We start from the raw sequence: 27,832 nt of genomic DNA, 5'->3' as shown, positions 1-27,832 counted from the left end.
CCATCGGTAAAGTCATCGTCGGATACTAAATGCAAAACTATACGATTGACAAAAAATTCAATTGTCATATCGTTTAGCAAATGTGTTAACTATTATCATAATTATGATGATGAGGATAGTCATCCTAATCATCRKSGGTTAAAACCAATAGAAAATGGTAGGACCTATGACCACCAAAATCATCAGCATCACTGGCCAGCCAACTGTGCTAACAGTGCTCAACAACAACAACATAATAATCATCATCACTATCAACACCAACAACTATACCCACACTCGGCCATCGGCTACGAGTCCCAGGGCTATCATTCATTGGACAACACAACGACATCAACGGGTCGGCGGCGGCAACGGGACTGCCGGCCATACAGTGTACGTGCGCTTCGTTACCATCGTCGTCGACGCCGCCACCGTTACCATTGCCGTCCTCATCATCATCAGTGGACAGTTATCATGTGGACGGCCGGTCCCTATTCAAAGAGTTTATCAAAGAAAACTCGATGAGCGTCTGGAATCCCTATCTGATCAGTTGTCTATCACAGCTAGAGTTTCAGGGATTTCTTCAGCCGTCGACACTGTTGATCGGCGGAACCGACTTTTGTCTGGAAGTAATTCGGTCGCAATGGTCTCGCCGTGTATTGCGATCGCCGAAAGGTTTTCAAATCGACTTTATTGGTAAGTGTTTGGATCTCTTGGATCCACTTCTTTGACTTTATATATATATATATATATATATTATATATATATATTTTATTACTGATAAAAATTACTTTCAAATGTAATGCCCCATAAAATGTCTGAAATTTTTGTTCCCAATGGYGTGTCTCTTATTTTTATATATATATATTTTATTTTTGTTATTCAACTTATATTTTAAGGGCCAATGAATGGCGTGAAAGTATATCATTAATAGGGTTCCGACTGTGTCTGTATGTATGTATGTGTGTGTATGTATGTGTATGTATGTATGTATGTATGTATGTATGTATGTATGTATGTATGTATGTATGTATGTATGTGTGTGTGTGTGTGTGTGTGTGTGTGTGTGTGTGTGTATGTATGTATGTGTGTGTGTGTGTGTGTGTGTGTGTGTGTGTGTGTGTGTGTGTATGTATGTATGTATGTATGTATGTATGTATGTGTGTGTGTGTGTGTATATATATATATATATGTATGTATGTGTTGGGTAATGAACATCTCATTGGGGTTTTTTATTTTRTTTTGTTWGTTAAGACCCAAACCCTGTTTTATTTTTAGGTAGGAGCTCATCATCATAATGTATTGCATGAGTTGGGAACTCTAAGAGAGAGAGAGAGAGAGAGAGAGGTGACTACTCCACCAAAAAAAATCAAAAACTAAAAATTAGTGTATAATTATATATAYAACTACAGTATAACCAAACTATACGATACAATACAGTACTTCAACAGCAAAATAGTTAGTGTCTGTATATATACTATATCCATAAACCCTCATACCTTTTCCTAAGTTATAGCACAGGTATGAATAATTCAAGGACCCTATTGTGTCCCTCTTTTATTTTGTGTTTCATTTTTTTTATAACTTTTCCCCATTTTTGTTGTGTTGTTGTGTGTTTGCATCATAACCAACAAAAAAACAATATATATAWATATAAATATAAATTATTTCTTAATTTATTTAAAATGAAATAATGAGTTTATGTTTTCCCTTTAATATTAATGTAATATTTTTTTTTGTAATTATATATATTTTTTAAGTCAATGTTTTTTAATGATTAAAAAACATGTGTGTGTGTGTGTATGTGTGTGTGTGTRTGTGTGTGTGTGTGTGTGTGTGTGTGTGTGTGTGTGTGTGTGTGTGTGTATGTGTGTGTGTATGTGTGTGTGTGTGTGTGTGTGTGTGTGTGTGTGTGTGTGTGTGTGTGTGTGTGTGTGTGTGTGTGTGTTGTGTGTGTGTGTGGTGTCTATTTGTGTGTTATATGTTTAAACTTTTTTGTTGTTAGTTTATATAAAAAGTTTTGAACTCATCATCGCYTCTCTCTCTCTCTCTCTCTCTCTCTCTCTCTCTCTCTCTCTCTCTCTCTCTCTCTCTCTCTTAAAAAAGTAAAGTCGCCCTMAATTTCCCATAACTAACAAACAAACAAATTTACAATTATTTGTATCAGGTATASAGTATATCTATGTATGTATGTATGTAATACATATTATGTATGCTATTAATATACAGTACTAATAAATATTTATTTTTTTACCATAAAAAAAACTTAATACATAATATGCTGGGGTATGAGAAATCAAAAAAATTAAATAAATAAATAAATAAAAATAAATAATATATCTCTCACTCATTGTAAAAACAAATGGCACTTGAAGTGCATCAACAATAATAWAAAAAAATTTAGTTATCATTAATAATAATAATTATAATAATAATGATAAACCTATTATTGTTATCGATTGAGTGGATCTTAACGAGTGATCACTAAAAAAATAAAAAATAAAATAATCTCATATATAATAATACTTCAAAATTTTATATTTCGCATATTTGTTAACCAAAAAACGTCTTATCAATTATGATATATACATATAAAATATTTCAATAGACATTGTACTGTAGTGTTGATACAAATCATGGTTTTGTTGTTATATTTAACCAAAAAAAAAAAAAAATGAAAAAAAAAATTTCTCTCACTTAACAAAACATAACATAACAGACAATCATAACAAATATGAACCGAAAATTTTAAATTCAAATTATTATTTAAACAAAAAACTTTTTTTTGATTTTATTTTCAAAACCTATTTAATAATAAACTTTTTAGAGTATAAGCAAATAATGATAATAATAGTTAAAAATCTAAAGTGAATCTCTCTCTCTCTCTCTCTCTCTCTCTCTCTCTCTCTCTCTCTCTCTAAATATATATATGATATAACTTAAACTTTATGAGAGTTTACAATGACCTCCAATTGAATAGGTTTTCAGCAAAAAATAATAATAATAATAAATAAAAAATACTTTACGTGTATTACAACAATATATATATATATATAATAAAATCAAAAAAAAAAATTACAACCAAAATGAATAGCCGTTTTTTCTGGTATTCATAATTATATATATGTTTTTCTAGTATATATCAGATATACTATATATATATATATATATACTGTATATATCTAATTGTATTTTTCTGTTTAAATAGACGACAATAATAACAACAAGCATTTTGGATGCTATAAAACAATGAATTAGTATTTTTTATTATATTATATTTTATTATTACTATATTTCATATATATATATATATAAGTTTATAAAATTATATTTAATTTTATTTCCCAGTGTGTGTGTGTATGTGTGTGTTATAGTGTTTCCTTATTTGGTATATCAATATATATATATATAAAGTGTTGTAAAATATTTTTTATTTGATATTTCAAAATTATAAAAAAAATTAAATGCCATTTAAACGTGTGTTTTTTAAAAAATCATTTTATTTTAAAAAGCAATTAATTTTTTAACTATGTATACATTGTTTTAGTARTCATTTTTTGTTTTTATATATTGTATATATACATTATATATATACTSTAGTAGTATAAGTGGCAATTAAACAATTGTATTTTATTATTATTATTATTATTTTTGAAAAATTAAATTTTTCATTTAATTATTTCATTGCACACAATTATGACATTACTGGGCATATATGACATTAAAAAACTAAAAACTAATAATAAATTAAATGCAATTTTAATTTTTTAATAATTTTAAACAACATTCAAAAAACTAAACATTAAGAAAAATAAAAAAACAATTATTAGTTTTGCAAAACAAAAAAGTAAAAGTAATTGATTTATATTTAAATAATAATTAAATAAATAATAATTTAATTTAATTTTTCCTAATATGATAATACTTTGATAGCAATAGAGAGACACACAAACAAAACAAAAACATTTAAACAAACAAATGTTTATTTAAATGTTTTTATTATAAATGATTAACAATAAAAAAAATAATAAATTGAATAATAATAAATTGAATAACCATTTTCCTACTAATCGTTTTTTTCTAGTATTAACAATATTTATATAATAATAACACAATAATAATCATTATTTTTATTTAAAAAAAAGAAAAATAAATAATATTAAATACATGTAAAATGTAATAATTATTTGCAAAAAATAATACAATTTATGTGAAACTTTCCTTGTTCATTTAAATACTTAATTTATTGTAWCCAAAAAATATAATAAATTGGTTTAAATTACATACAGCTGTTGTATGTATTACAYACACACACACATACATACATACATACACACATACATACATACATACATACATACATACATACATACATACATACATACATACATACATACATACATACATACATACATACATACATACATACATACATACATACATACATACATACATACATACATACATACATACATACATACACATACATACATACATACATACATACATACATACATACATACATACATACATACATACATACATACATACATACATACATACATACATACATACATACATACATACATACATACATACATACATACATACATACATACATACATACATACATACATACATACATACATACATACATACATACATACATACATACATACATACATACATACATACATACATACATACATACATACATACATACATACATACACACACACATACATACACACACATACATACACACACATACATACATACATACATACATACATACATACACACACACACACACACACACACACACACACACACACACATACATACATACAGACACACACATATACATACATACASACACACACACACACCATATAATTAAACATAACTTTTGTAATATTCAATTACCAATTGTTATTATAAGTACAGTATATAATACATCAATTATATTATATATCACACACACACACATAAAAGTATTACATTTACAATATATTACAGTAAATATAATATACAGTATTATTATTATTATATATATAAATATATTTAATTATTGAAAATTGCTTTTAATTGATTGCTTAACCAGAAAAAAGACACACATTTATTCATAATATAACAACATATTTATTATATAATATAAAAATAAATTATAATAATTTCTATAAAAAAAATATATTATGAATAACTTTCTTTATTATTATAAATCAATTATAATATAAATTATTTTTTTACTTTCAGTACTAATCCATTATTAAATAATGTTTAGTATTGTATTGATTTATTGAAATTTAAAAAAAATAAATAAAAAAATTAAAATTATAGTGTATTACACAATATTTTTCATTATTATTGAATATTAAATAACATATTATTATAACATTACAATATATAGTATAATATCGTAAATATGTATTAATAAAAAATATTGCAACAATAAAATTAAATTAATGGGAGTTTTTTTTATAAATATTATTAACATTTATTATTTGAAAATATTTACTATTGTTTTGACAATTTTTTTTATGACTACCTGATGATATACACTGTATATTAAGTTAGTTTTACTAACTATATACACAGTGTGGTACCAAAAAAATAATATAACCTAGTGCAAATAGCCAAAAAAAATAAATAACAAAAATAACTTAACAATATAACAATTTAGTTATGAAAACAAACTAATAAAATAAAAAATATTTTTCAACAACAAAAAAATTGTCGGATATTTACAATTGATTTGTTATTATTGTTATTTTAAATTATAAGTAATACTGTAATATTAATAATAATAATAAATATATAGTTTTTAAAATTGGTTATGCAACTCATAAATATTATTTTTATTTATTTAGTATTAGTATTATTATTATTAACATAACATTATATCAATATTTGTTAAATAAACAGTTTAACAGATATTTTGTAACTGTTTTTTTGTCAGTTATATAACTTTATATATATACTGTATATATAGTATGTGTGTTGAGATTGAATTACACACACATACACACATACATACACACACACATACACACACATACACACACATACATACACATAAATACATACATACATACACACACATACACACACATACACACACATACACACACATACACACACASACACACACATACACACACATACACACACATACACACACATACACACACATACACACACACACACATACACACACATACACACACACACACACACACACACACACACAYACACACACATACACACATACACACACACACACATACATACACACATACATACACACACATACATACACACACATACACACACACACACACTGGGGTGTTATGTAGTATTTTTTAAAAAAACTATTAGTTATGATTACAAAGCGATTTATAAATTAGTTATTTGTTTTTCAAACTGTGTATCAAATATTATATTTATAATTATTATGAATCACACAAAAACACAAAAAATTGCCAAACACTGTATAGCACTGTATATATTTATAATATTTAAACAGTCAGTACTGTATTTATAAATACAAATAACATTAACTATTATATACTATACTATACAGGAATTAACAGCAAATGTTAATTGAAATTTCACTCCTGGATATCAAATAATAATAATAATAAATAAATTCATGTATTATATAGTACTGTATTCATGTATTTTTTATTTATTTATTTGTTGAAATATATTTACAATATATCTATAATAAAAAAAATTGTATAGTTGTTAGTCGGCTCTTAACTTATTTAATATTAATAATAGTAATAATAATAATAGCAAAATAAAAAGTTGTCGCTTTAATTGTATAAATAATAAATACAAACATATCTATGACTATTACAATAGATTATATTAAAGTGTCTATAATGTATAATACAATAGATTATATGCATAATAATAATAAAGTATTTAATATTTATTTATTATTATTATTATTTTTGCTTATATTTATCATTATATAAATGAAGTTTACATTAGCATAAATGGTCTATTATATTAAGCATACCATGAAATATATTTTATATATATATATAAAGTTTATAYATATAGTATTTGTATACATTTATTGTTAAATGTTGTGTCCATTTTGTCTGATTGTTTAGCCAATTGTTATGTAAATTACTTTTAACTATAATAATATAAAATATATGATATATGATATACAGACAACAACAACAAAATTATTTTCTCATTTTATATTATTATTATTTAAGAGAGCGTCGTTGAACTTATAAATTAAATTTAAATATTTAAGAAAAATTATTTAAAAAAAATTAATTTTAAACATATATTTGCCGTCTATTTCTTTCTCTCTCATAAGTTATGATTTATACTTTAATTTTTTACAACAACGAAAAATAATGTAAAATAAAACAATTTTTTTCATTAAAATAAAACATATATATATATATATTGTGTTGTTCTATATAATTATCATATTTTTTTGTTTGTTAAATATACAGTACATATATTTATATTATATTATATACAGTATATGTATGTTTAAGTCATAAAAATTATAAGTGTTTTGTGTGTACGTATAAAAAACAGGATTTATATATAAATATATGTTTATTTTATTTATTTTTTTTTGACAAAAAAATGATAATAATAAGTTTTAAATCATTTTTAAATTCCCTTAAATATACAAATTATTATTACAATTTTATTTTGATACACACATACAGTATATAAAGACATACATACATACATACATATATACAACACAAATGCTAGGAAAATGACTTATTTTTATAGCAAAATAAGTGTATTAATTAATGGGTTACACAAAAAAATAATAATAATATAATTAGTAAATCGATGACTTAGTACAGGAGTATGAAAATTAATAACACTTTATATATATATATATATAAACAGTATATATATATATACTATACTGTATCTAATAAATCTAATGTCCTCTTATTATTATTATTATTATTATGTACTCTACATATAATTATAAAAAATAATTTATTTAATTTTTATTTTTTTAGTTACTTTGAATATTACAAGTAATTTATATATTATATTGTATATACAGGATATATATTTATTAAGTAATAAAATAAGCACCCAAAAAATTATAACTAATTATTTAGTTTATAAATAGAGAGAGAGAGAGAGAGAGAGAGAGAGAGAGAGAGAGAGAGAGAGAGAGAGAGAGAGAGAGAGAGAGACTTAAAATTGGATATTTAGGTAAAAATTTATTTTCACATTTAAATTAAAAAAAATAAATAAATTTTATCGCAAAAAATCTAGAGTGGATATAGATGTAGGAGTGTCTGAAAAATAAAAAATTTAATATTTATTAATGTTTTATCCAAATTACGAAAAATGTAAACCTATTTATATATATATATATATATCAAACACATAAACATATATACATGAATTATAAAAAAAAATAATTTAAATGCATATTTATTATTATTATTAGATAAGTACTGTGAGTTGACCACAATTTTTTTTAAGTATTTAAAAATTATATTTTTTAAAAATATATGAATTTATTCTTTAAAACAAAATGTTTTAATAGATTTTTTTCTGCAAATATATAATAATTATTATCATTTTTTTAAATTAATAAATTCAATGTATTTATTGGAAAATTAAATTTTATAAATAGTTTTTTTTAAAAATAATTTTGTTTAAACTAGATTATTAATATTAATAGTATTATTATTATTATTAGTGCTATTATTGCTATTGCTAGATTAAACAGTTTATTTTATTTTTATTTTTTGGTCATAAATATAGATTTTTAAACTGAAAAAATATAATCGTAAATTATTTTATAATAATAAAACAACATTATATATATATWTATGTTACTAACAAACTGTTGTATAAATTATTAATAAGCATTAAACGAAAAAAAACAAAAAAAAATCAAAAAATAATAACTTATTGTATTTATTATTATTATTAAAAAATAAGCGTTAATTTTCTAATGTTTTTTTCATGTATAATATGTAAGTAAAATGTTGTATTTTATTTTAGTATTTATATAGAAATTTATTATTATTATTATTATTATTAACATAAAACCCTATTTATAAATTTATTGGAGAGTATTTTAAAATACAGTATAAATTTATTATAATATTTAATGTTTTACTTAATAAAATAAAAAATACGTTACATGTTAGCCATAACTGCCTGACCCCATATACCGGTTCCCCTTATATTACAGGTATATATATATATATATATATATATATATATATATATATTAATACTTAATAATTATAAAATAGCTGTTGAGTAAAAAGCAAATAAAAATAATTTTTAAAAGATATGCAATTATTTATATTGAAGAGAAAGAAAGAGAGAGAGAGAGAGAGATAAAAGTTATTATTTTTTGAGACTAAAGCCCGACTAAAAAATTTTTGTTTACAATATGTTATTCAATGACACCATTTGGCCGAATAAAACAAATCAAATAAATATATAGATATTTTGTTTTGTGTTTTGTATTTTTTTTTTAACATTACTGCCAAAAAATTTGATTACAACATATGATTGCATACATATTAAACCAAAACAATGGATTAAATTTTTTTTGTATAGTTTTTTTTGTTAAAAAATTTTTCTCTCATTATTTCTGAATGAATTAATCGCTAAAATTAGATAAGAGATAATAGAAAGAGAGAGAGAGAGAGAGAGAGACTAGCATTTCAATCAATGTATTTATGATTAGTATATTCATTATTGTTATAATAATAATAATTATTATTTTTATTTTTTGAATTCAATTACTTTTGGCAATTAATTACAGATATTGAGAGAGAGAGAGAGAGAGAGAGAGAGAGAGAGAGAGAGAGAGAGAGAGAGAGAGAGAGAGAGAGAGAGACTTATCGGAAGAAAATTAAAAGAGAAAAATAATATAAAAATTATTTCAATTCAAACCCAATATTTAATACATTAAACTAAATTAACAATTATTATTATTATTATTATTTATAACAATATATAATTAGCTTTAAAGAAAATAAAATAAATTAAAATATAAGGAAATTTTAGCGGAAAAATCTTTTTGGTTAAAATTGCTTTAGATTTAAAAAAAATGTATTATATTTTATATTCACATAAATATATTAAATAAATACCACACACTAATGGATTAATAATCTTTTATTATTATTATTATTATCATTATTGTACATAAAAATTGTTTTATATTATCTCTGTCTGCCCAAAAAAATGTTACTAATTTAAAAAAAAAATATATTTAACTAAAAAAAAYATTTTTAAAATTGCAATTTTTCAACATAGGTGTAGTTTATAATTTTGCAATAATTACAGTATATATAGTATATATATATATATATTATATACTGTATATATATACGTAWATACTAAACATTTATTATTTTTTTTATTTAATAATTATATAAATTTATATCAATGTTAGATGAATGACATCAGTATATGATATTTTATAATTATATATATATATATATATTATTTTCAGAAAATATTGTATTTTCCACATCACATACACACATATTATGAGGTCATTTACCGGATTTTTGCTGATTTTTATTTAATTTTATTTGATTTTATTATTTTTTATATTTTATATTTTTTTTGGTGTGCATTTCAGCAAACTTTTAGTTTCATTAAATTTATTTATTTATTTAAAAAATTAAAAGATAATAATAATAATAATAATGAAAACGTTTTTCTATCTAATATTAACAACAAATTTTTATTATTATTATTATTAGTAAATTATTTGAAAAAAATATTATATAATGATATTGCGGTCATTCAAGTCATTTTCAATGATTTTTTTTCATTATTGATTATAATTTGAATGAAACAAACAAACAAACAAAAAATAACTACAAATTTTTAATAAGTTTTTAGTTTCTATATTTAGAGCGATATATTTGTTCAAAAAATATATATATAATAAATTAAAATAATAAATAACTAAATAATAATCAAAAGATTTTTGTTTGAGATATAAAAATCAAATTAAGGATAATATTTTAGTATTTGTTTAATTCATTTACTTATTAATAATATAYAKATATATATAGTAATTTTATAAATACATTTAATTTTTATATAATAAATAATATTTATATATATATATATATATATTTATTGAAATTGACAAAATCAGGATAAATATTATTTACATATTTAAACATTAATTAATAGTCTATAAATAGGAGATTAAAATCAAATATCTTTTATTTTTTGTGCACAATATTTAATAATCAAATATTATTTATACATTATATACAATGTAATACTAAATATTATTAGTAAATATATATACAGTATATAACTATTTATAAATATTATACAACAATATACTTATATATGGATATGATTTATGAATATATATCTAATAATAATACTATTATTTATACAAAAAKCTGATTATCTCTAGTAGTATATTATATATACTGTATATATACTGTATATAAAATTGAAATACCTGTTTAACATATAATTTATAATATATATATATATATATGCTAAATACTGCTACTAATCTATAAATGGCAATATATTTATTTTGTTGTTATTGTTATTACTACTAATATTTATAAAATCAATTTATACTAACTTACAATATTACCTGTAATAGGTATTTACAGTTWTTTRAAAAAAATTGATAGTCTGTATAAATTGTATTATTATGCCTATAGATAACAAAAAAATGCCTATCAGTTATAAATACATTTTATTTTTAAATAAAAATAAGTAACTATCGGTTAGTATTACCATAATATTTATCTAAAATATTTTATTAGTAAAATTAACTCCAAGTTAAATACATTTTTAAAAAAATAATTTATGCGATGCAAAAAATAAACTAATTATATGCTTATTTTTGTTATTATATCATAGTATATATATATATWTATTTTTAAAAATATTATTATTATTTTATTAAAAATATTTTAGATAAATATACAGTATATATATATAGTCATACAATTATAGTTAGTATACATTATATCTTTATATATACAGTATATATATATAACATTAAGATTAAAATTTAAAAAAACACTTTCAAACAAAATTATAGCTTAAATAAACGGCATTTTATCAATAGAAACCATCAATTATTATAATATTTTTATGTATTATATATATATATATATATATAATATAAACAGTTAGTACCGTATATAYAATCTATATATATAATAAAGCTAATAAAAGTGGAAATATTTTTTTATATAACAATCTAAAGTATTTTTTMAACAAAAAATGTTTAAACATTYATTTTCCAAAACATTTAATCTTATTTTTTATCAAAAAAAAAAATATAACTGATTATATAAATATATATCTCAATTGTTGATCAACTATATGTTATAATATAAATGTATAATTTAATTATATTCATATGTAGCATAATTTTCAATAAATAATAAAAATAAAACTAATAACTAATAGCTAAATAAATGATAATCGCTATATACACTAAATGCATAAATTAAGTTAAATAGTTTTTTTAGATTTTTATTTTTATTAATAAATAGGTAATCTATGATTTAATAAAACTAAAAAAAAATTTAAATAATATACTAAATGACAGATAAAAGCCGCCCACAAATCATAGACTTTATAATATTTTTTTTGATTTTTTWAAATACAATACATTATAGAGAAATAGAGAGAAAGTTTAAATAAATAATAATAAAAAATTTTAAGATTTTAAATATTCCGGTTATTATTATTATTATTATTATTATCAATTGTAATAACATAAGATTATTAAACAAAATTTTTAAAAAATCAATTATTTCATATATATATATATACAGTATATATATAATTCATGATTTATAATGATTTATGAATTTATTTATTTTATTTTTTTKATTTTAATTTGATATCAATTTGTGGTATCAAATAAAAAAATATAAAGTATTTAAGTTAAGTATTATTTATATAAAAAATATATGTTTTAAACATTTTTCATTTTATTTATTTAGTAATACAATTAACTATAAATATATATATATATATATATATATATATATATATATATATATTATATTTTTGTGATTTCAAAACAAGATACTTAAAACAAAATTATAACATAATAAAAAATATTATATTTAATTTAGTATATATATAWATATGATATTTATTATTTTATTTTATTTTTGTTACTTATTATATTTAAATGAGAAATTCAATATACAATTAACACGTCATTTTGTAATGTAATTTAAATTTATATAATAAATTACATTAATAAATTTATTAATTGAGTAAATTATAATTTTTCTATATATATATATAAATAAATTTATTATACATTACAGTAAATACAGTATAATATTGTAAACTATTAATAAATAATTATTTTTGATCTCATTTTTTTCTCTCTACCAAACGTTAAATAAATAATTGTAACACATATTTAATATGTATTATATTATATTTTTATAATTATAAATATATAAATATATACAGTATTATAACACAGTATAATAGCATAACATATCGATAACATTATAATGTAACCAACAAACAACAAAATTATTATATAATACAGTAATAAAACAATATTTTTTTGAAATAAAATTATACAAAATATCAACCAAACAAAAAAATTAGATACAGTATTATACAGTTTAGATAAATATATTAAACTATTATTTAATTTATTAGATAATACTGTATTATTATTCAACACAGAAAACTAAAAAAAACTAAAATATTTGATACAATTGGCGTCAAAAAAATTAATATGAATTTCATATTATTATTATTATTATGAAAGAAGCGATATATTGAATAAATTATAATTCATTTGATTAATCGATAATAAATAATAATAATAATAATAATAAAAAACAGTTTTATATATAATATATATATATATTTCTTACAAACTCATCGCTCAAAAAATGCTTTTTAGCTCATAATTGAAATACAATTTTCATTTTTGTATATTTATATATATATATAATGTTTTTTCAAAACAGATATATACTGTATATATAAAAAACAAAAACATAAATGATTTATTGATATTATAATACATGTATTTTAATAGTATAACGATTGTTAAAACCATTTTCTTTAAATCACTTTATTTTGTAAATCTTTTTATTATTTTTTWWAAAAATAAATTGTATAATAATAATAGTATTATTATTATTGTTGTTGTTATTATTATTCACAAAAAAACATTAACATTTAAAGTACTTAAAACTTAAAATACTAAATATATATATATATATATATTGTATTTTTAATTTTTAAAATGAAGATTTGTTTGTTTATTTTAAAATGTATTTAAAAAACATAAAAATAAGCTTAACTTTAATAATAATAATAAAATAATTATTAGTTTTTTTAATTTTAAGTGTAGGAGTACTTCCAATACATATGTTTTTTCTCTGGAAAAAAACAATTATAATTAAATTAAAATTTATTAAAAAAAATATTGTATTATATGAAAATTGACGCATAATTTTTTAATTAATAATTTACACGTTATTTAAAAATATGTTTTTAAAAATATCTTATAATTTTTGTTTATTTGATGGTATTTACTGTAGTAGTAATAATAATAATACCTGTAATACTCATAATATGTAAATAATTTAAATAGTTTTAACAATTATATATATTATTGAATAAAATTTATATATTTTCTAGGCTAATAATAGATTAATTGAATTGAATAGGAAAATAAAATCAATAAAATATTTTTAACTAATATAAAATAAAATCGGTATATGTTTGAACACACCTATTATTACTTAATTTAAATAAATTTTTTTATTGCTAATTGTTTGTAACTTATTATATAATTTAAATGTTATGTCAATCACTTATGTGTGTTTTGAATATATATATAAAAAATAATAATAATAATAATATATATATATATATATATATGAATCTTATATATATTTTTAGATTAGCATAGATTTGAATATATCGATAGTTTATAAATAATTTATAATATAATATTAATTATTATGTTTTTCGTTATTATGTTTTATAGTTTAAAAAATAATTTTTTTAATAATTAGTATTATTGAAAAATAMTAAAATAAAATTAATTTGTTGTAAAAAATTATTTTTATAATTTTTCAACATTATTATTAATTGAAAAAATAAATAAATAATTATCAAAATTTTTGGTTTTATCAAACAAATACAGTAAACTAAACAAAAAAAGTCTAATTAAATCATATAAATACTTTTGTATTAAAACAAACACAAAAATTTTATTACAACAAAAATACGTTTTTTAAAAAAATTTTTTTACTATATTTATCTATTTATTTATTTATAATATTTATTTATATAAATAGTATATAATTTTTTTATTATTATTATTATTTAAAAGAGAAAAATAAAAACATTTGTCGAAAAGTGTTTTTGACCCTTTCATTTCAATCATAAAAATTATTTTAATATCACATTTAATACTATAAATTAATTTTATATATAATAATAATAATTTTTATTATACAGTGTAYAGTATATACATAGTATATATATAGAGAGAGAAAGATAGATAAAAATATTATATTTACATGACTTAAAATAATAATAATAATATAATACTTATATATATTTTTATATAAATATATAGCTATTTAGTTATTTCCAGTTTTATTTCTATATATATATATATATATATCGATGATTAAGTCATAATACTGACTGTTTGTTTGTTTGTTTTTAATTAAAATGTCGTTTCAAATAAAACTTTTATATATATTTCTATTTATTTATTTGCAGGACTTTTATGATTTTGTCTAAATCTTTGTCTCTCTTTATCTCTCTCTCTCTCTCTCTCTCTCTCTCTCTCTCTCTCTCTCATAGTATTTGTTTTGAGGGGTATATTCACAGTCTCTGACAAGTTTAGGTCTCACGCGATATATATTTATATTATTTATATATATATATATATATAATGTTTATATACAGTATATACTGTTTTTTTGTGTGCGGCAATTAATCTTCAACAAAAATTTATTGTCCCATTTTTAAATGAGAAATATACTGTTTTTTTTAAAAAAAAAAATTTTAAATTGAATATAAAAAAACCTAAATGAAAGACACCAATTTTTTTTTWWTAAAAAAATATTTGGTTTGAAATTATCATTTTGTGTGCCATATTAGGCCTAACCTTAAACAATAATTATTTGCAATCTAATTAATTTGCATTTTTGTTTTATTTTTAAAAAAAAAATTAAATATAATTTTTTGTGGTCGTCGGACACTAATAAATGGGTTGATATTTATTTAATTTATATACAAACTATTTATTTATAACTACATATATATATATATATATATAATTTGAATATCAAATGACCAAAAGTTTTCAGTTCAAACAAACAAATAAATAAATAAATTAACTGAAAGACACCAAAAAAAAATTCAGGTTTTTTTTGTGTGTTGTTTAATGTCAACACTTTTATTGCTATCACTTAACTGTTATATATATATATATATATATATATATAACTGTACTATCATTTTGTATGTATATATAGTTGAGGTCATAATTACTGTATTTTTAAGTTAAGGGGCAATAATAATAAAAAAATAAATTATATATAGATATACATATACTAAATCATCACTAAAAAAGAGGATCTAAATTGCTATTATATATAATATATATATATATATATATATATACTATATATATATATATATATATATATTATATAAAAACATATAGATTGATGTCTAAGATATACATTACAATATAATATTGAAACACTACTACTACTACTACAAGTATATACCCCACGGGTCACACTATTATTTATATTTATAATAAAAAAAACAAAAATAAAACTTATTTAATGTGTTTATTTGTTGATACAATTAAAAATAATAATTAGTATTATTATTATTATTACTTAATTTTTATGTGCCATTGGATCTATTAATTAAGGTATAATTATAATTGTTTTACCTTAATTACTAATTTTTTAAGCTAGCTTAAATATTATTTGAATATATTATTACTGTAGGGTGTTTAAAAAACTATACTAATATTATTAAATATTATTAAATTTAATTTTTTTTATGTCACATTTAAATAAATCAAAATTAAAAATATGAGCTAAAAAAGTTAATTATTAAAAGTTAAAAATTAATTAATAAATAATAATAATCACTATTTTTTTCATAACAATATTACTGTTATCTCAATTCATTAAAGTGCTATCGATTTTATCATTAAAATCAAAACTTTACTGTAGTTTACTGTACTATACATTAAAACTATTATATTATAGTTAAACCAATTGAACAAATCAAACAAAAATAAATTGAAATTAAAATTTCGTGAATATATTAAACTTTTTAAAAATAAAATTTTTAATCAATGCATGCATGTATTTATGTATGTGTATTATAYAATACAGTATATTATATATTAATATATAATACTATTTATATATAAATAAATATTAATATAATTTACTATACAATAAGTAAGTGATTTATATTTTTATTTATTTATTTTTGGTTCAAAATTAAAATTAAAAGTTTTTTCTACTCTTTTTTTGTTTGTTTGTTGATATCTCGTTAAATAAATTGATACTAAAAATAAACACCAACAAAAAAAATTATAATAATTATCATTTTAACATTAATGGCTAAATACAGTACCCCCCAAAAAAATTGATGTCTATATATGGATATATAATATGATAATATTGATAGTAATATTATAATTAGTATATATATATATATATATGTATATATATTGACGCCTCCGAGTATTTTTTTTTCCTATGGGGTATTTTATATATATATATATATTTATATTAAATTAACTGTTTGTTGACTTRATATATATGTTAACAAAAAAATATAAATGTCAAGGAAAGGCATAATTTTTTTTGAGGACTCAAATTATGTCATTTAAAAATCCTATTGTATAGAAACCACAYACATATATATATAATAAATTACATTTTAAATTGAGTGCTAATAATGATAATAACTTTATTGTATATTAAATTATATGAACTGTTGATATCATTATTATTTTTTTTGTTAACTAACAAATATATTATATTAATATATATTAATATAMTGTATAATTACYTACAGTATTATACTAATGGAAATWWATATATWTWTTTTATTGTTGCTTAAATCAAATTTATTTTTTTTACAGATATTACTCTCATATACTGTATATTACTATAAAGTAATGGTATTTTACAACTTATATTATTATWTTATTATGTATTATCATATCAGCAAATAATATATATATATATATACTTTACTAACTATTACTACTACTACTACTACTACTAATCAAATGAGTTAAATTGAATTTTTTSTAATATCTAATCCGAAATTGTTTTTTTGTGTGTTAAAAWTTTTTTTGTTTTATATAGTTTTAGTTAAATGTAATTTATATCTAAACAATTTATTTTAGTTTTAGTTTATTTTGTTGTTGAAAAACTAAATGATTAATACAAGAGTTCCGCTTTTAGGACATATATATATATATATATATATATATATATATGTATATGCGATACAAACTTATAGTATATAATATTATCGTAACTTAAGTAAGTTATTTGATTAATCGATAATCAGAAATTTTTTGAACATTTAAAAAATATATTCAATATACAGTAAATTTATATTATAGTAAACTATCGATATATATATATATATATATATATATATATATATATAGTTTTCTTGACAAATGTTATCCATATAAAACAAAAATGATTTTTTTGTTGTTGAAATAATAAATGCAATTATAAATTGTCGTCTCATTTGAATTGCATTTATTGCCAAATAAACAACAAAATAATGGGTAGTTTTCCGTATTTTTTTTTGTTTTTCAGTGATAAAGTTGTCTCTAATCTAATAGTCTCTCTCTCTCTCTCTCTCTCTCTCTCTCTCTCTCTCTCTCTCTCTCTCTCTCTCTCTCTCTCTCTCTCTATCCGGACATGAAATTATTGGTGACTTTTTTTGGAGAGAGAGAGAGAGAGAGAGAGAGATAGACTCGGAAAATGCATTTAACAGGTTTTAAGGGTTAACCACAAAATTAATCAAAAAATAAATAAATAAATGGTTTTAAACTTTTAAAATAACACCAACAAAAAATAAAGTTTATATACAGTTATTTCAAWATAGTGTAAAATGTTAATACAGGTATTATAAAAATAATAATAATAATAATGTGATCTATAATAATTATACTGGATCATTTATATGTGACACATGTATATTAACTATGTGTGTGTTTGTGTTTATTTTGTTAAACTATTATTATTATTATTACTAAATTATTATATATTTTTCCTCAAAGTTATATGTATTAACTAAACACAATACTAAACACATAATAAACTGTTACTACAGTATAATACTAGTATTATTTGGGTTCATATAACATGAAACAGCAAATACTAGTATAACTAATAACTATTTATAATGTATATTAATATTTTGATGAAACTAAATATACTGTATTTATAAATAATAATAATAATATTTTTGTCATTTATTATAATTTTTTATAATTTCAAATTATCAATGGTTGGTATTAATAAAAAAATTAAATGATCAACTAATGCATACATGCAATCACCTGTTTTTTTATATATTAATACTGTACTGTATATAATAATATTAAATATTTCAATTGATTTTGCAATGCATTTCATAATTCAAGTAATGAGATTTATTACACATAAATTATATATATATATATATATATATATATATATATATATATATATATATATATATATATATATATATATATATATATGTTAGTGAACTTGTAGTTAAATATATATAWAAAAAAATTTTATCAAAAAAACACATTTCAAATGTAGACTTAAAACACATACACACAGAAACACATCATTAAATGAGAGATTATTATTATAATATTAATGATTTTTGATTCGCGTTTAAAATTTTATTTATTTATTTTTTTTGGTTGAAAAAATTAACTAAAACTAAATTTTTAACTAAAATTAAATCCATTTAACTAATCTCTCTCTCTCTCTCTCTCTCTCTCTCTCTCTCTCTCTCTCTCTTAAAAAGTTTTTTAAGTGTTTAGTTAGTTCAGGAAGAAAATAGTGTTTAGTTTTTTTTTATTTTGTTTGTTTGACTCAACAAATGAGTTAAAGAAAAATAATATTTATTTTCGTTTTTTTAAAAAATAGTTTATTATTAAAATAAAATATAATAAAAAAAGATATATTCAATTAATCTTGTTTTCAATCGTGAGCTTCAAATATAAGGAGAAATCCAATTGAAATCACGAAAAGTGTCAAACTTTTGGAGCATTAGTTTTAAAAATAATTATCTCTCTCTCTCTCTCTCTCTATCAGAAATGTGTGTATTTGTTATGCAATTTTTGTTATATAAATATATACTATATTATATATATATATGTACTCTATATATATATACTTGTAATGCATTTTTTAAATATAACAACAGTAGTAATAATAATACTAATAATAAACAATTTAATTATAATTTATATTCAATTATAATTCAAATAACAATTTTATTCTAAAAATATTTATATAAATACTATATAAGACTAATACAAATGTTATTTATAGCTTAATATTTATTTGCTGTCAAATTATCAGTAAATTAATATTATAAATATTATTACAACACTTTAATTTTATATAATATATATATTTTAGTTATTTATGACTTTAATTATTATATATTTAATATTTTTATATAAGATTTCCTGTTAGTGTTGTTAATAATAATAATAATAATAACATACGTGTGTTGTATTTAATCCTAAAATTTATTGAATAATTGAAATACTCATCAAAATACATAACACAACATTTAGTATAKATATATAAAAAAATTTATTATTATTAATGGCATTGAACTGTACAGCTGTGTGTCTATGTGTGGGGCTTASGGTACACACAAAAAAACAAACTGATTTCATGTATAGATTTGTTATTTTATTTTACTAATAAATAAACAAAAAAATTTATACATAAAATTGTTATCATTGTCTACGATATGATAGCCCGGGTGTAGGAGAGAGAGAGAGAGAGAGAGAGAGAGAGAGAGAGAGAGAGAGATATGATAGGATAGGGTTGTCATTGTTATAACATTTATGTATATATAATTTATATACAATTCAGTATATTTATATATACAGGTATATATATATATAATATAATACCGTATTTATCACATAATAATATGATAGATTAAATATAGTATTATTATTATTATTATTATCACTATTATTGCATGTTGTGATGACCCATATGTATAAATTTATATATTATTTATACTTTATATATATATACTGTATTTATAAAATAAATTTTTTTTTGTTAAAAAAAAGTCCGTATTGTAAGTATACATAACCAATAAATTGTTGGTCAGACACGCCGTTAAAGTGCATTCAACCGCATATATATATATATATATATACAGTATTTTTATTATATATACAATAATAAACGGTATTATTGGGGAAACACCTAATTTTTAAGTACCCTATCTCTCCCCAATATTATGCAATCCCAAAGTTATAGTTATTATTATAATTATTATTTTTAGTTAGAATATATTTACAATATATTATTAATATTATTGAAATTGAAATAAATAAAATTAAAAACTAAAAAATTAAAAACATTTGAAACATAATGAATTAGTTAGGTTTTAGTTTTTTTCGTTAAAAAAAGTAATTAAATATATTTTTTCGTTTTTTTATTGTTGGTTTGATTGTTAATAAATAAAAGGTGACTAAAAACAATAGTATTTTTTTCTATCTCTTAGTTTATTATAATGATTGTTAAATTGTCTTAAATACCTGTATTGTTATTATGATTATTATTATTATTATTATGATAACTGTATAACACTTACACACATTAATTATTTTTTTWAAAAATTTTTAGTTTGTTGTTGTACTGTATCTTATTGACCAAAATCATGTAGATTACAATTATCTGTATATTTATTTTATTTTATTTTTTTTTGTTGATAGAAATAATAAGTAAAATATAACAATCTATATATCATAGAAATAATGAAAATAATAATTAAAAAAATAACTATATTTTTTGTTGTAATTTTTTATATATTGTATATCATATGTATAGCAATTCCTAATGAATCATAAAATATAATAATTAACTTATTATACAAACTTTTTTTTGCTTACAYATAAAAAAAATGAAATTACATATTAAGAAAATTTTTTTTAGATACAAATAAAAACTATTTGAAAATTATTATTATTATTATATTATGTAAAAATCTGGAGTAATTGGCGTAAAATTTTCACATTTATTTTTGTTGTGTTGTTATCAAAATATAAAAAAAGCTCATCAATAATAATATAAAAATTAGGTGATTATTTAGTGATGATATTTGCAATTTTTTGTGTGTGTTTTATAATATCTCTATTGTTATCTCTCTYTCTCTCTCTCTCTCTAAAAAAATTTGATTTATTTTTACTATTATTCAATAGGACTATAYATATATCATATATATATCATACTGATAATCATACAATTATTATTGTATTTTTTTAACAGTCAATAATAATAATATTTATAAATTTTTGTTGTTGACTGATTTGTGTAGTCTAATTTATTATRTATTGTATTATACTGTATTTTATATTAGATATATATTATATGATTTTTTTCATAGCAAATAAAATTCACAACAATTTATTTTTTTGGTTATTTGTCACAAAATTGGGAATCAAATTGTTAGTGTGTTTTTGACAGTGAAATATATATATATATATCTATAAAATCATAATATATACAGTATATTGTGTTTTACTAATTTGTTTTATTATTATTATTATTATTATTTGTTATACAATTCAAGTACAGTATAATAATAATAATAATGAAAAAAGTGATATTAAAGGGAAAATTTTCTCCTAAATAAAATTTATTTTTTAATATACAGTATATATAWWTTATTATATACTGTAATATACTGTACAAGTGATCTAAATATTCAATAGTGTCAAATTAAATGTGAAAATATTTAGTATATATATATATTTTCACGAAAAAAGATATAAATATATTTTTTTATTCAATAATTCACATGATTTTGACAAAAATCTAATTTTATCTATTATTACAGTATTAGTAATATTAATAATTTTAGGATTACTAGGCATTATTGATTGATAAAATCAAAATCAAAAATTATTATTATTATTATTATATATATAATACTCTCTCACATATGTATTGTATAATAAATTTGTGAAAACATAATTTTTTTGATGATATTTATTTTATTATTTTTTGTTATTTTAAATATATACATATTCAACAAAAAAAATATATTTATTATTATTATTTTTTTGTTTGTTTGTAAAAATCTAAGTCATGTCTTCAAACAAAACAAAATTATATTTATATATACTGTATATTAAAGATATTATATACATATATATATACTGTATATAAGAGTCGATAGCAATGAGAGATAAACTTAACTATACTGTTGTGTTATAAATAGGTTAACCGTAAGCGCCATAAGTTTTTTCACGTAATATTTTTTTTAGTCATAGAGAGAGAGAGAGAGAGAGAGAGATCTGTTTTTAATTTTTTTTTGTTTCAGAGAACCCGATGCTAATTATAGCCATGTATTTAAACTTTACATATAATATATAATTTTATATACTGTATATATATAGCTAAACAGTCACATTTATACACACATACCTGTAAACAGTACTAATTTATATATACTTATATATATATATATATATATATATAGTTAGTAAATAGTTTAGTTATTTTTTTTCTTAATAAATTTTATTTTCCATATGAAAATTGTGTGATTATTGTTTACACTATTATCTAATAATAATACTATACACACAGTGTTACCTATTTGGGACACCCGCCTCTAACTATTAGACCCCCCTAAAGCTTTACTACTATCACTACTACTACTACTACTACTACTCCCTAACTCTACATAATTTTTTTTTAAAGACATTGATTTGCATTATAATGTAATCTATTTTGAGGTAAGAGAGAGAGAGAGAGAGAGAGATTTAAAGGCCTTTTTTAAAACACACTGGGATTACAAGTTATGCCTAAAACTATATATTAAATTCATAGCGCTATTAGCGCTGAATTTAATAACACAAATATTAATATTAATAATAATAATACCATTAGTATAGTAAATGAGTCTCTCTCTCTCTCTCTCTCTCTCTCTCTCTCTCTCTCTCTCTCTCTCTCTCTCTCTCTCTCTCTCTCTCTCTCTCTCTCTCTGTCTATTTAAACACACTTTTCTAAAAAAACCATTAATTATCTCAAAAAATGATATATATATATATACACAGTATATTCTGTATATAAATATAAACTATTATTATTATTAAGATTATTATATATATATTTGTTAGATTATTTATACAGTAGTTTTCTCTATTAAATTAAATTTATTTAAATTTTTTGTGTTTTTATTATTTTAGGCGATATTTCATACATTGAGACATCGGTAGTAAATCAAACCCAATTCACACCGTTATCGGAGGCACTGTGCAAATGCGTTAATGAACTTAATGTTAGACATATTAGGGCCACATTTGATCTAATTGTTAGACGATTGCAACAGGAGTTCCCAAATATGGAACTACCGGCCGATAAAGTGCTGAAACAATCGCTGAAATCGTTGGTCCAAAACAAGAAACTCTTCTACGATATACATAGCGATTGTTTTACAGCATTGGCGCCGACCTATCGTTACGATGGCGGCGGTGGCGGTGGTGTTGGTGGCGGTGGTGGTAACAACTCGATTGAAGACTTGGAAAGTCTTGAAATGCAAAAGCATATGTTGGTTACCGGTGAGGAAGCGTTTACCCGATTGCATGGGAAGTCTGGATCGACACATTGCGGTGGCGGYGGCGGCGGTTCAGAGGAGAGYTCCAGCAAGAAGTCGTGGGCTACTCCGCAGCCGACCGTTATCGGCGGCGATGATTATCATCGAAAACGATTGTCGTTGGCCTCGGCCACCATCACTACCAACAATAATTCGGTTAGTTTGCAGCAAAAGTCCAATACATTATCGGACGGCAAACGACAATCACCACAACAACAACAACAACARCAGCAGAAGTCAAGTTTACCACTGAGTTCATCGTTAAGAAGAAGTGCTTCYCTGAGACTGGAATCAAACAAAAACAAATCGGTCAACAACTATACGGATCAATCGTCGCCGTCGCCGACGCCGAGAATGTCGGCAACATTCAAACGAAGCCGTAGTTTCAAACTTAGCCGCAAAAAACATGAACTCTTCGAACCAAATGTTGTCGAATCGTTGAGCACTTCCACCACTGCTTCGGAGTCGACCACAACCACATCGGACAGCTATAAGAGCAATAAAGACGATACACACCACAGAAGTAAGTGTTTTGTTTGTTGGGGGCGAAAAAAAGTTTTTGTTTTTTAATTAAAATAATTTTTTTCTAACTTATAATTAACTAAAAAAAATTTTTTCAGAGCAATCGGTTTTAAGCAAATTTCTACGATTGGGTAGTCATAGTGGCGGTGGCAGTGGTACGGCCAACACATCCAAATCATCGACGCCGGCGGCCAAATCGTCGACCAATTTTTCGGCTCAATTTCCCGAATTTAATCACCAATCATACAATAGTCATCTAAACGGTTACAATCAATACTACTACAACAACAACAAYAACGGTGCCATTGTTTCATACAATAATGATCACCTGATGATGATTACCGAAACCAAATCCAARGGTACGCAAACAATAAAATGCGGACCCGAAGACTATACGGTTATCATCAAACAGGCCAGYCGTCATGCACTGGCCAAAAATAATAATAATAATAATGGTGGTTCCCATAATCATCATCATCATAGTAAGCATACTAATCATAAAGATAATGGTGCTAATAATGGTGCTAATCATCATCATAAGGATAAACATAATCGCTGTAATTGTTTAGATAATAGTATGAATAATAATAATAATAATATAAATAATAGAGACCTAACCACTAATGGTAAGCATCATAATCATCATCAGCCAAGAGTTAATGGCAACAACAACAACAAGTCATTAGCGTCTAAATGCAAATATTATGGCAACAAATTAGAGCTGATGCCCATCGCTACCACCACTAACAATACCAGTGCCATCATCAACAACAACAACAACACTAATAGTGCCACTCCTATAACCACTAGCAGTAGTATCGCTCCCATCATCACTACTAATACTGGTAACTCCTCAGCGGCTTCTCCTACTATAACTAATATAGACGACTGTTTTATCTGTACGTGTAATTGCAACTGTTATCCAMCAACAACAACAACAGCAACTGAGCTAATCAGCCATCAGTTGATCAATGATGTTCATCATCAGCAACAACAACAGCAACAACTAAAACACGACATCACTAATAACAGTCACATTAATCAGACTAATAATAATAATACTAATTATTGGTCTAAATCTAATCAACAATTTCACAGACAAGTCAATAATAGCACCAATAGATATGATCACAAACAGCCAATTAAGTCGACAACGACAACAACAAATGATGGATTAATAAATGGTAATTGCGATCAAAGGAGAACAACAGCCTATAATATGAGAAGCAATTATAGAGGAGACCATCGACTGGTAGATGAGGTACAACAACATCAACAACAAGTGCCTGGGGTTCAGCTAAAAGACTATCAACTTATAGATGTTGTCAACCCGTCATCATCATCGTCATCATCAGCAGCAGTAGCAGCTCAGACACGCCAACAACAATTGGCAACTAATTACAGCCACAACAACATCAACAACAACACCAACAATCCCATCGACAATAACAACAACGGATCTAAAGATAGAGATAATAATAATAAAAGTCCATTACTTGTGAATAAATTTAATAATAATACTAATCGTAATACAAATAATAATAATAATCAAAGTTTTTATTTGCGTAATAATAATAATAATGGGTTTACATCATCGGATAAACCATTATTAGTCAATAAATATTTAATGAATGGGAATACTACTACTAATAATCATAATAATAATAATGTTACTATTGGTGGATCAGCTGATGGTGGTAACAACAGTTCAGTCAATGTCAGAATAGAGACGACCACCACTACGAAAGTGGAGGACGACGGGGACGACAACGATGATCAACAACAAGGGGTTAGTTATGGGAAATCAACAGCGATTGGCAATAATAGTCACGAAAACAGGAGTCACCAAACATCCAGTACCACCACCACCACATCCAAAGTGGTCACCAATAATACTACGGTATTATCTAATGGCACGCATAGTGGTGTTGGTGATGGTGGTGTTGGCGCCGGTGACTATGAACTCATGGATCCCAAGCAACACCCGATCCTAACAGCTGCCACTACAGTCACGACAACTATGACTTTGCCCAATGATTACACAAACAATGGTTATAGTAATCATAATCATAATAATAATGATATTAATATTAATGGTATGCGTGTTAGTAGCAATGGTAGCCATAATAAGATTGATTGGATAGATAGTAGTGTCAATGACACTCAAACAATAATAGCCGATGGTATCAAAACTATACGACTGGCCAACAATAATAATAATAATAATAATGACAACAATAATAGACAACAAACTAATCGTCACCACCTAAATGATAAACTGATGGTCAAATCGGTACCGCATTTGAGTCCTATTCGCCAAAAAGTGGCCAAAGCTAAGGCCGAGTTTTTCAACTCGACTACCCCTCAAACCCCGGTCACCAAACATCGGTCACTAAACTATTAA

At 21.7% G+C, this 27,832-nt stretch overlaps 1 protein-coding gene across 1 annotated transcript; it reads left to right on the top strand.

Moving 5' to 3' along the window:
* Positions 1-231: 231 nt before the first annotated feature.
* Positions 232-27,832, top strand: LOC128954648 (GATA zinc finger domain-containing protein 14-like). Its single transcript, XM_054300250.1, has 4 exons — positions 232-675; positions 24,500-25,429; positions 25,527-26,831; positions 27,117-27,832. The coding sequence occupies exons 1-4, from the start codon at positions 501-503 to the stop codon at positions 27,830-27,832; spliced, it is 3,126 nt and encodes a 1,041-aa protein (XP_054156225.1). The 5' UTR covers positions 232-500.

This window comes from Oppia nitens, unplaced genomic scaffold, assembly GCF_028296485.1.
Source record: "Oppia nitens isolate AA-2021 unplaced genomic scaffold, nextdenovo-longstitch-racon4-pilon3 scaffold28_pilon_pilon_pilon, whole genome shotgun sequence".
Taxonomy (NCBI): Eukaryota; Metazoa; Arthropoda; class Arachnida; order Sarcoptiformes; family Oppiidae; genus Oppia; species Oppia nitens.
Note: the sequence above shows the minus strand (reverse complement) of the source record. Positions and strands in the feature narration are given on the sequence as shown.